The following is a 12,636-nucleotide window of genomic DNA, read 5'->3' on the forward strand; positions in this document are numbered from 1 at the left end:
TCTAATAAAAAGGGCTCTTATGATTACAGTCCACTAAATCTAAGAAGAAGGTAAAAGAAATGAGCAAAAATATTTTTGTTTTAATTTTTATAATGGATTGTTTTGGATCTGACATAAACAATATGACTTCCTGTCTTGCGCATATCCTACCGACTCCGGCCTAAAGAAGATTTTTTCTAAGAGGAAGGGTACTGTTTAAATCTTTGACCATCTTGTTTGTTGTGTTGTACATTTCATAAAGTCAGAAAAATATTCAAAACATAATAGATTTTTACCCTTATTTTAAAACCAATTAACTTTGAATATTGATAATTAGACTGAAGAATGGACAATGAATGTTGGATATTTTAAAGTTAACCAAACTCAGTTTCAGATGTCTTTCTTGGCAATTTTTGTAAAATTCATCAATATTTATGTATACTGCATCATTTACGATATATGTCACACACTAACATGAATTACTGTGCAAAATAAATTGCAATTTTTGAATTGGACTAAAGATATCCAGACTGTAATCCGAATTATCTCAGCAAATATATTTGAAAATAATTTCAAAGCAAATAGCAATGATATGCTCATTATCTGTCGATTTGTTTTCAGTTTCATGTTTTCGAAAACTGCATAAGTATTTTTTACCCAACCACACCAGCATATTGAATTGTGGATGTAACCATGGCTTCGGCTACTATTGAGCAAAACTCTGGTAACCATACCAATTCTTCAGATGCAAAAACAGGGTATGTCCAAGTTTAACCGTGAAGCAATCTTTTTGAAAAGATTTTAATTGTTTTAACAGGGAATATGTCATTAAATATGCTTGAAACAGTTCAAACCTGTTCTTAAAATTTCATTATCTCAGTTGACCAAAAGCGTGATTTTTAGACTTGACAATCTTTTTTGTTCTGTCCCCTCAGAGATTCTACTGGATGGAAATCTAAGCTGAATCTCCCACCAAAAGACTTGCGAGTCAGAACCAGTGTAAGTTGACATTACTTTTGTTTCATCATGTTGAAGAATGATGTGTTTTTTATCCTGTGTAAAAATGTAAATTGTTCATGCATGCATAATTGAAATTCACCCCGTTTTAGGATGTAACAAACACCAAAGGAAATGAGTTTGAGGACTTCTGTTTGAAGCGAGAACTTCTAATGGGGATTTTTGAGAAGGGATGGGAAAAACCGTCTCCTATTCAAGAGGCTAGCATACCTATTGCTCTAACAGGAAGGGATGTATTGGCTCGGGCGAAAAATGGCACAGGAAAAACAGGAGCCTACACTATTCCAATTTTGGAGAAGGCAGACCCAAGTAGAGATGAAGTTCAGTGTGAGTATTTTTATGGTTAAACAATATCTTTCTGCCTTTTCAGGATAGCGATTGAACCTTTAATTGCAGTATCCAAGTCCCTTTAGTTTGAGGAAATAATAGTTTTCAGCTTTTAAAAGATAATTTGACAAAATCAACATTGTTAATTAATTAGGGTTTTACTTAACATTTTATAGCACCCAATGAGCAATCTTTCAGACTTAACTCAGTTGTTTTAATTCAAATCCACCTGTCATCTCTCTTACTCCATGTACATAGTCAGGAGATTAACAAGAAGTCCAGTAGATATTGAATGTTTTTGTTGGTATTCCAATTAAGAATGGTCCCATTTACTGGATCCAAATAGAATGACGGCCCTGTTTTTTTACTTGTTTTATACTTCAACCTCTCTGTATTCAATGTATAGTGTGATGGAGATTCTTGGAATGATGAATTTTGAGATTCTGAGATGAAATATGCAGTCACTCACCACCAAGATCTGACAAGATCTCCATTGCCTTTAAGTATCCTTTCTGTTGCATTGTTCTGTGTTATTTGTTACAGCTCTGGTCATCGTGCCCACCCGAGAGCTGGCTCTCCAGACCAGCCAGATCTGCATTGAGATCAGTAAACATTTGGGGCTCAAAGTGATGGTCACAACAGGAGGAACAAATCTAAAGGACGATATAATGCGACTCTATGAACCAGGTGACCTTAACATTAACATATGGACCATAGGGGGGGGGGAGCCCCGGGAAGGGGACAGAAATTGGGTGTGGTGCCTTGTATTTGACTGAGAAGAGTCTCTCTTTCTTTCAGTGCATGTGATTATTGCAACTCCCGGTAGAATATTGGACCTGATGAACAAGAATCTAGTCAAAATTGGTAAATGTGGAATGCTAGTTCTGGATGAGGTAAGTTTAAATTGTCTTGCCATTCTGTTCCTCTTTGTTAATCAGATTTGACAAAATCATATTTGTAAACTTAGAAATGATACCCAATAGATTTCTATTCAGGTTTTATTAAAGTAGATGTGTCATAGTTCACAAGGAAAGACAAAGTGAATTAAAATATTTCCTTGAAAGATTTTTTAAAAATACCTACTTATCACTACAGTCAACTTGATTTCACATATTATACCACATGCAAAAAGTACAAGTTAAAGAGCAATTGGTTGCAAGATTGTAACGTCATTCAATTTCAAAAGGAAAGTTTTGTGCCAAAATATGATGAATTATGCTTAACGGTTGGTACTGCTTTGATTACAGGCTGATAAACTGCTGTCTCAAGACTTCAAGGGGATGCTGGATCACATCATTGCCCACCTCCCCCCGGACCGCCAAATCCTCCTGTATTCCGCAACCTTCCCCCTGACTGTTGAACAATTCATGGTGGGTAAACATGTCAAGTCTATGTCCCAGTTATATTAGCTGCGTTGTTTCTCTGCCACTCTCTGAGAATAATAGTACCGTACATAACATGCAATCTGGTTTATATACATGTACATGTATCAGAGGGGCATGCCTTACAATGAAAATTAATTGAAATTTATCTCTTACTTTGGTCCTGTCTGTAGTTTGGGTTAATAAATGAAGTAATGACACACTAATTCTTTATGCAGGTTTACTTGGAATAAACTTAGAAACTAGTTTTGAAACTAGAGATTTTCATTTCTATGGTTTATGGTTGCACTGGCTTTATTTATGATTGAAATAGGTATTGATTTTCTTGGTTTGTGTAATCTTTTGTGCAAGTTGAATAGTGTTTCTTTCTCTCTCTCCCTGTCTCTCTCATTATGAGTAAATGATCTTGGAATGATGAAAACCTTTGTCAGTTCTGCTGCTGAGTGAGATGTGCTGACACTTACAGTTTCTGACAAGATCCAAACCAACACTGAACGGACCTGCTCTTAGTTAAAGGATATTTGAGAATTTAGTTACAATTTGTTTTTTTTGTGGTGTTTTTTTTGTTTGTTTGTTTGTTGTTGTTTTTTTTTTGGGGGGGGGGGGGGGGGGGGGGGTTCTTCACGATTCCATGAAACTAAAATTACCAGAAAAGAAATAAAACTGTTGAGGCTTTGTAGATGGGGACATTTTTTTCCCAAGTTGCATGATAATGATTAAGTTGAAAATTAATCTAAGCACAAACCAATTTCAAATCAATAATATGTTTTGAATCTTGAGTGAAATACTTTCTAGTTGGTCAGTCTGAGAGGGCAAACGTTCAACTCTTTAGGTATATGGGTCATTGTTTTCCTTTGTATTTTTCATTATTTCATCCACTTAATTATTGATTGGATTTTTTTCTCTTAAAAGCGCATACTTTGCATTTTAGCAATAAAATTATTAGAATGTATTTTTCACCGACAATGGATCATTGTTTCATCATAGTCTTGGTATGATGAAAACCTTTTGTCAGTTCTGCTTCTGAGTGAACATGCTGACACATTACCACTTCTGACCAGGCTTTGTTTGAACTGTAAAAGGATGTGGCAACTTAAAAATTCTGTCTTTTAGATCAGGCTACCTTTGAGAAATTGATTGTTGCCCTTTTCTGGCTGATTGACCAAAAAAAAAAAAAATAACCAATCAAAATGATTTTAATCTGAGTAAAAAGGTTGGGGTTTTCTTGGAGGGGGTGGGGGTATTTTGTTGTAAGTGTATCTGTTGCATGACTTGGAAAAATACTGATTCAAGAGATGACAAGCTACCCTTTTACTTAATAGTTTTCTTGCATTAATTAATCATAGATGCCACTTAAAGGTTCACAGTTTTACCCAAAGTTGTCAATTACAAAATGCATGATTATGCTCTCTCTCCCCCTCTCCCTCTCTCTCTCTCTCTCTCTCATCATGTTTTGAGTAAATGATCTTGGAATGATGAAAACCTTTGTCAGTTCTGCTGCTGAGTGAGCTATGCTGATACCTTACCACTTCTGACCAGATCCCAATCAACTCTGATTGTAGCAACCTTCATACAATTAAGATATTTGTGAAAGGACTATGTGCGGTATGGTCAAATATCTGCCCCTGATTTCAACCAATTTTTAAATACACATGTAGTATCATATAAAAATCAAATCTTCACAAATCATTGTATAGAGGATGCCTATAACTTTAATCTTGATTTTAGTCATCATTGCTCATTCGCTGTTTATCTATAAAGTCACCTAAATGGCCTAATTCTTGCAAATTTACAAACAAATGAAAATATTCTCATTTTTGCACAATATTTTGCATTCGGAAGGATAGAGCGCAGGTCTGCTCAAGTGCAATTTTAACATATGTTTTTCTTCAGATAGTTATACACATTATACTAAAAAATGGTTCTTGAGCAAGCCTGCGCTCGATGTTTCCCAGTCAAAAAACCATCGGAAAACGACCATATTTTGCTACAAAACATCCATTTATCAAAATAATGTAATCTTCATGACGTCATTTCTACATTATGACGTCACTGTGGTAATAACCTTTTACACCTTTATTTCCAATATGATTTTAACTATCACCTAATTGTTAATGTCTTTCGAAAAAGTAGATTTTGGGGGCAAAAAATGCATAAAACCGCACATAGTCCTTTAGTTTAGATGAGTTGGATGAATTTCATTTTTTTTCTTTTCTTTTTTTACAATTTTCTTAAAACTTGTGCACCCTTTTATTAACGCAGAAATGAAATTATTAAGAAGTGTCGTCTTGTGGCCTACAAGTAAAATGTATATCCAAGAAATTTTGTCCATAATTGGGGTTTGGGGAATTGAAAATTAACAAAATGTGGCTCCACACTATCTAACGATTCCACAATAATTAAATGATTGATGATGTTAATTTTTCCCGAATAAAAGTATGTGAGTAGATCTTGGAATGATGAAAACCTTTGTCAGTTCTGCTGCTGAGTGAGAAATGCTGACACCTTACCACTTCTGACCAGATCCCAATTAACATTTTAAAAAAATAATTTTTAAGGGAATCAAAGATAATGTTAAGTTTTAGGTTTTCTAGAAGGTTTTCAAAACCTTTAAATGTCCTGTTGTTAAGGTTGACATTAAACAGATTGAGCCTCTTCCCCTTTCCTCTTTAGATGACACAGTAATTGATTTGATAGAAATATTTTAATGTAGATATATACCTTAGAAACAAGAGTTTGTTTTTTATTTCACAGCGAATGAACCAATAGATCTTGGAATGATGAAAACCTTTGTCAGTTCTGCTGCTGAGTGAGATATGCTGACACCTTATCATTTCTGACAAGATTGATATATAGAAGAATACTTTGGAAAATTCAGGTTGGTCTGATTTATTCCATTAATTATTGTATTTATTTCTTTTGCAGAGAAAACACTTGAATAACCCATACGAGATCAACTTGATGGACGAATTGACTCTGAAGGGGGTCACACAGTATTATGCCTTTGTGCAGGAAAAACAAAAGGTCCACTGTCTCAATACTCTATTTTCAAAGGTTAGTGCAACAAAATCTGGTTATGTTCTACCACATTTGATTTGTGTTTGTTTGCATACCTTACTAAAGACAGGGTTGTCTCTAACAATTGAAGCAGAAGAAAGAAATAAAAAAGGAGAAGGGGGGTCAGGGGGTCTTGCTTATAGCTCCCTTGTGTTTAAAATTGTATGCAATAATAGCCAGGTAATTAAGGCATTATAGGTGGGGGAATTCCCTGTCTTCCGGGTCTTAGAGACAACCCTGTGAAGATGTCAAAATTTACTGCTTAGAATCCTGCAGGGTTATTTTTTTCAAGAGAAACTCTTTTTTAAAACATTATTTTTCATGGAAGCATTCCTTACATATATTTTAGAGTTGTGATGTTTATTTTCCAGTTGCAAATCAACCAGTCGATCATCTTCTGTAACTCGACCCAGAGAGTGGAACTGCTTGCCAAGAAGATAACCGAGCTCGGCTACTCCTGCTTCTACATTCATGCCAAGATGAATCAGCAGCACAGAAACAGGGTTTTCCATGACTTCAGGCAGGGTCTCTGTAGGAATCTGGTGTGTTCAGGTAGGAACGGTGCTCAGGTGTTAAAATCCTTTACAGCAGCAATGGCCCTCTGTGCTCTTTTATAAACATTCTACTTTTCTTGGTGGGGTGTTACCAACAATAAAAACAAGATGGAGCAACTAAATGCATAATTTGACACTTTCAAAAGGGATGGAAAGTAATACTTGTATTACATTCTTAGAGTTGTCTTTCTTAATGGAGGGACAGTGACACTGAGGCATTCCTATGGTAGTTTTGATTATTGCTCACATTGTGTAGTTTAACAGCTGTTTCACTATTTTACACCTGTCCAATCTTCAGATCTGTTTACCAGAGGAATTGATATCCAGGCCGTAAACGTTGTCATCAACTTTGATTTCCCCAAGCATGCCGAGACATATCTCCACAGAATCGGTCGATCAGGAAGATTTGGACACCTGGGAGTAGCCATCAATCTCATTACTTACGATGACAGGTATTTATTAGGATCGTTCAGTCATGTAGTCAAACAAAAGAAAAACTTATCTGATGTTTCATGTTTTGATTAAGAATCAAGGGCCTAATTTTTAAGAAAATAAAATTCTTAATACTACATTGGGTTTATTTTGTTCAATTTTCAACTTGGATATTTGTTTGACAGGTTTGCCTTACACAAAATTGAAAGTGAATTGGGAACAGAAATAAAGCCTATTCCAAAGAACATCGACAAGTCTCTGTATGTAGCTGAGTTCCACATGATGAATGACCATGAAGAGGGAGGGGACACGCACTCACAGCGCGGGGGTGGACACTAGAATGCCCCGCCCCCATCATCAGCTCATTGTTTCATCATTTTTTGTCACAACATGCTGAAACCTCTTGTATTCTAATAAGAAAAACTTTCAAATGAAAGCCTTGAAGATCAACATATCAACCAAATCAGCTGTCAAGGGAGATCAGCGTGTATTCTCATTGTTATCTCATCTCATCATGAAATGGCATTATTAAGAGACAGGAGTGTACCAAGGGGAAGTAACTAGTGCTGTAGTTAATATGTCTCTAGATTTTGTAGACATTGGAAACAAGAATAAGAAATGTTTAGTGACATAAAATTCATTAATTTGCATATTTTGGAAAAAACAATTGTGTAAATAGCAAGGGAGAGAACAATTGTTGATACTGAATAGAAGAATCCCAATTTAAGCAAGCTGTCTATGCTATGTGAAGCACAAATGAGAAAGAAGAAAATGAAATCAAGTTTGAAACCACAAAAAAATGGTGCACTAAATGGGAAAACTACATCAATGTTATTTAAGGATGCTTTGTGTGGAAACCAGAGTAGAAAATGAGTCCCTTCACTTGATGAATCAGTTAAACTCTTCAGTTCATTCAGCAGACTCTCCAAAAAGTAATATATATTCTTAATGCAGATAAAAACTGGAACAATGGAATCTGCATCTGAATAAGATATTTATTGTGTTGATCTCACAGAAAGTGGAAGCATGTATATGTTTAAGCTCAGCGTCTCGGTACCCATAAATTTTGTAGTGAAAAAATTTGATACAGAAATTCACATTTGTTTGAAAAAATTCAGTATAGTGTCAAGTTACAGGCAAAATTAGGAATACACTGCTTTATATCAGAAAAAAAATGCTGTGCTAAGTGAGAGTATTATGGAAGAATATATGGTGGAAACCATGATTTACACTGCGAAATGTGATTTTCTGTAACAAATTTGACAATACCTCAGAATAGCTGTAACAGATATATGCTTCCTTACGAAACATTTGTACATTATTTATATTCATAGCTGTCTTTATTGTGGTGTCACAAAGTGACCATACAAGGAGAAACTCTCCCCAAATCAAAAGCAGCCTGAGCCTCTTCATCTGAACAGAACTCCCCTCCATTGTGGGGCTTATTCTCTCCAGCAAAATCAGACTTCTTGTACATAAACTAAGCCCAGTTCCTGGTGAGCTGGGTCCGACACTGGATCACCGTTGATAAAGTGCTTATGCGAATGTAACTTGACTGGTCGAGGTTGTATGTGTGAGCTAGTCAAATTTTGTATCTGAAATCCACTGTCACCACTATATATTCAAATGATGTATCTTGTTAGGGATGTGCAATTTTGTTTTCACTGTGAGAGTATGTTCCTGCAGCAAGATGTCAATGAGAACTTTCCTGCATGGGAGTTCTAAATTTAAAAAATGAAATAAGACAATTGAATAGATAGGTGAAGACTGAAGAAGAACTATGCAAACTGATGAAAAGAGCCTGGTTTTGAGTCTCACTGACAGCTTGCTGTATGGACGTACTTCATTGAACCAAATAGTGGTGTGTACATGTTACCATATGTGAAGCCTTCCTTTGGGCTGCCAGTCAGACGGCTTGTATGTCCGAACCTTGTTTTGACTGGATTTGTCTTTTGTACAGAAAGAGGAAGAAGTGCTAGTTAAGAACCACAGAAAGTACCATTTTTTTTCTCTGTCAGATGATCTCAGGGGTTAACTGTTAGTTGTCTACGAGCATATGTGTGTGTGTGTGTGTGTGTCTGAGTGAACGTGCAAGTGTGATCATTTGTGCCTTAATTAAATCTTTCTCTGCAGGATAGGAAAAAAGCACTTGCAGTCAAACTTGGCTTGTGACATGAGCTGGATCAAGCCAGGAAAAGAGAAGCGTGCTCAGATAGAAAATTTGACCCGTTTGTACACACTGATTTTTTACAGTAAGAGGACTGCTCCTTTTTCTGTGAATATACATACATGCATAGTGAAGATGACAAGTGCAGAGAATTTAGCAACAAATTTATTTGAAGGTGTTTATCAATTCTTAAACTGTGTTTTACACGAATGAAGAGAATGGAAAATACAAAGGCTTCAACAAAATAGGAAGAAAAAGACTTCCGAGTTATTTTGTGTCGTCCACGGAGAGCCACACCTTTGTGAGATTGTGTTCCAGAGACAAACTTCCGTTGTGACCTCTAGTGACCTCTAGCACCAGATAGTGACTGGTCCCATACAGGCAGCTTTCATATAATGCCAGAGATTTCAGTCTCCCCCCAACAGAAGTTTCTCAACACTGAAGGGCTAACACAGCTTATAGCAGCACCTTTCAGATGGACAAAGTCTTTTTTGCCAAAAAAACTTTTTTTCGTTTATTGTGCTATGTTGAGTTGTTTCCTTTGTGTATTTGTTAAAGTGTTTGTGATGATGTGCTAATGTTTGGGAGGGGGAGTCCTATTAGGTAAAGATTCTAAAAATGTGAAGAAATTGGGCAAAGTTGATTCAATTTTTTTTTTTCAAAATAATTTTAACTGGGGTATATTTTGATAAACATGTTTTGGATTATTTTTTTTTTCTCAGAACAGGAAGAAAAGTAATGTGTCAACGTGGAACCCTTATGGTTCCTGCTGCAGATTGAACTAAGATGAGAATGTTGCAGCTACGCTACATTCCTAAAATTTTACTGACCAACTTTCTTATTTCACCGTTGTCGAGGAAAACATTGCAATATTTTTGTGTTTAGAGGTTTGCTGACCATTTTAAATATTTGATTGAGTTGTAAGACTAGAGACCGCGTTATCAATCCAAGAGACAGTGCTTGCGTCCGCAGGGTTCTTGTTATTAATTATGGTTTTGACAGATATTTTTTATGCAGATGAAATGTTGACAAACAAGAATACTGGCGGTAAGGGAATTTTTTTTTTCTCGTGGGATTTTTGCAAGAAAGAAGCTTAAGATAAATTGTAATGATGTAGGAATGACAAGTCAAGGTCTCAGGAACTTTTACCAGTTCATTTAATCTTCAAAAAGTGGGACTTGCTGTGAAATGTAGGAGGGCACAATTTGGAACTGAGCAAATTTTGGAGTTTGTTACAAAATTTTAGGGTCTGGGATTTTGGATGGGGATGGGATATGTTAAATTGGATTTAATTGTTTCTAAGTAATTGAGTAAATTTTAGAAGTAACTTTGTAAGTTGCAATTGAAAGAAATGTGTTAAATGGTCCCACCTTGCTCAGATGTGCTCTCCAAAATAATGATGGGGCAGAACTGTGAATTGTTGAATTTTATCCATTGTTCAGCTATTTTTCTTTTTTGACAAACTGATGTTCGCCATGACTAGATTCAGAGTAGTAATGTTTCAACATGCTTCTAATCTCAACTTCTCAGGCCTTCCCAGCTAAGCTCAGAAATTGTCACCCCAACTGAATCACTTCTCAATAGTAAGAAGTACTGGTTAGGCAGAGTTTAATGTCTACTCTGTAGTTTACTTTATGTATTACAACAGCATCTACACGTGACTGATACAGCATTTCCCGTCTTAAGGTAGTCCATCCTTAACTAAGGCATATTTAGCAATTTTGATTGATCTATACTACACCAAATACGTATTTTAAAATTGTCATGAGGCTGACATAAACCAAACTCGAGAGTATGTATATATTCAATTAAATGAACTTATAAAGAGTAGCGTGCCCATTAGGGAAAAATTTATTTCTGAAAGTATGTATGGCAAATTATGAATTATTTTAGCATATTCGAAGAAAGGGAAAGCTTTTGCATGCATCTTTTTAACAAGAGAAATGTGAGAAAGTTACTTGTACTAAAAATTAATTTAAAAATGAATTTTTCCCCATAGACCTCAATGTTAACTTAAACATATGATAGATTTGTTAAAATTCATTTTTCCCCTTAATTTCAAAGGTGAATCTATTATTTAATAAACCCCTTATAAATCGCACTAAGGTTTTGTTGACCAAGCTTGTAATTTATTTTATATGGAATATAATATTTATGGATGGATTACCTTAAGAAACATTCTTCATTGATGCCCTCTTTATACTACCGATGAAGTTTAAACGGAAAGGCCCGAGAAGTTAAGATTCGACATGGCCCATTTCAAATACAAATTCTGAAATCGTTGTCATTCGAAAATTTTGAAATTGCTAAATATTCAAAAATGAAATCTAAAATCTGCATTTGTGTTGTTTTTCTTAACAAGGATACTAAAAGGAACTGGTATTTAAGTGGTCACAAAGAAATTTCTTCTGAAGTTTGTTGCCGTGTTCAAGTTATTGCAGAATGTTTTGGACATTGTCCAAATTTGTATCAGAATCCGTCAGTACGTAAACAAGACTGCTTGCCTAGCTTGGTCTTAGTACGACGTTTGCTCACTGCAGACCCGTGGCTGTGATCTTGCAATGATCTTTTAACTTGAATTTTTCAGTAGAACTACAGATCTTCAGCTAAATCGTTGTGGGTATTGCAGTAAAGCAAGATGCTGGGGATATGGTGTAATGCAACGAGTATTGGGGGTGGGGGCATATCACTGAGGAAGCCTATGGTATGATAAGGCTTAAGGAATCATTCGAACATTAATCATGTTAATTGTCTACTTACAATGTACACTATAGAAAACGGACGTAAAGACTCCATTAATTGTGTCGTGTAATTGTGATACTACTATAACATGGGTCACTTGTGTACGGTACTTGCCAAGTTCAGAATAGATGCCTGTTGGTGAATACACCATAATTATGTCGACGTCACGCACAATGGCCTTAATGACGTAACACGTAGTAACTTATGTACAAGATCATTCATGGCCTCGTAGCCATCCCCTCGGTTCAACTTGTCCCCCCTGGTAGGATTACTCGCTCAACTCACTCCTTTACTTTTCGGCAGATTCAAACAACAAAAAATGTTTACAAATATTCTTTCTTCCCTCTTACCATAGTCCAATGGAACAGACTGCCGGACAGTGTTGTCGCACTTCCAGATGTTGAACATTTCAAACTGGAGGTGGGCAAATTGAACCACCTCAGGCCTTAATTTTGCAAAAGTGCTTTTATGTCTTTTAATTGTAGATACTATTTATCTTATCTTTTATCTTCACTAAAATGTAATAATATTACTATCCCCTTTTCATCCTGTTGAAATCTTACTTTACTCACTTCTATTATTCTTTTAACAAGCAGCGCACCCTACTCAGAGTACTCAGAATTGAGGGCGAGTAGTATCGAGAGATAGATAAATAAAACAAAATGTACAGGTCCATCTTGGTAGGATTTTATCATTATAAGATACGTTCGTTAGCAAGGAAACCATTGTTTATGATGAAACGTCTGGTAAGTTGAAGACGAGTGAGCGGTCCTTTACCGCCTCTTGTAGACTTATACGAAGGATGGTGGTCGTTGAACGGATCAGTATAGAGTTCCCTAGGGCAAGCGGTACATACACAGGGGCCAAGCCCGTTTTAACATTAGTTTCAATGTAACCATAAATAAAGATGGTTACATTGAAATTGATGTTAAAACGGGCTTGGCCCCTGTGGGTACATACAGTAGAACGAAACCACAGC

The 12,636-nt window shown here is 35.9% G+C and overlaps 1 protein-coding gene and 1 non-coding gene across 2 annotated transcripts; both read left to right on the top strand.

The window, feature by feature from the left end:
- The first annotated feature begins 49 nt into the window (after positions 1–49).
- Positions 50–11,252, top strand: LOC128192016 (ATP-dependent RNA helicase me31b-like). The gene is made up of 11 exons (XM_052864408.1): positions 50–188; positions 601–737; positions 915–978; positions 1,089–1,323; positions 1,867–2,010; positions 2,122–2,216; positions 2,571–2,693; positions 5,631–5,759; positions 6,134–6,314; positions 6,615–6,768; positions 6,934–11,252. The coding sequence occupies exons 2-11, from the start codon at positions 673–675 to the stop codon at positions 7,085–7,087; spliced, it is 1,344 nt and encodes a 447-aa protein (XP_052720368.1). The 5' UTR covers positions 50–188; positions 601–672; the 3' UTR covers positions 7,088–11,252.
- LOC128157562 (small nucleolar RNA snR61/Z1/Z11) lies at positions 3,695–3,765 on the top strand. The gene has a single exon (XR_008239835.1). It is a non-coding gene; the product is annotated as a small nucleolar RNA snR61/Z1/Z11 (small nucleolar RNA).
- Positions 11,253–12,636: the final 1,384 nt, after the last annotated feature.

This window comes from Crassostrea angulata, chromosome 7 (genome assembly GCF_025612915.1).
Source record: "Crassostrea angulata isolate pt1a10 chromosome 7, ASM2561291v2, whole genome shotgun sequence".
Lineage (NCBI taxonomy): Eukaryota > Metazoa > Mollusca > Bivalvia > Ostreida > Ostreidae > Magallana > Magallana angulata.

Bases quoted from the DNA above. Each gene is read 5' to 3' on its own strand.
- LOC128192016 (XM_052864408.1), top strand. From the start codon at position 673: ATGGCTTCGGCTACTATTGAGCAAAACTCTGGTAACCATACCAATTCT. The intron at 1,324-1,866 runs GTGAGTATTTTT...TATTTGTTACAG, and splicing joins AAGTAGAGATGAAGTTCAGT to CTCTGGTCATCGTGCCCACC. The intron at 2,694-5,630 runs GTGGGTAAACAT...TTTCTTTTGCAG, and splicing joins TGACTGTTGAACAATTCATG to AGAAAACACTTGAATAACCC.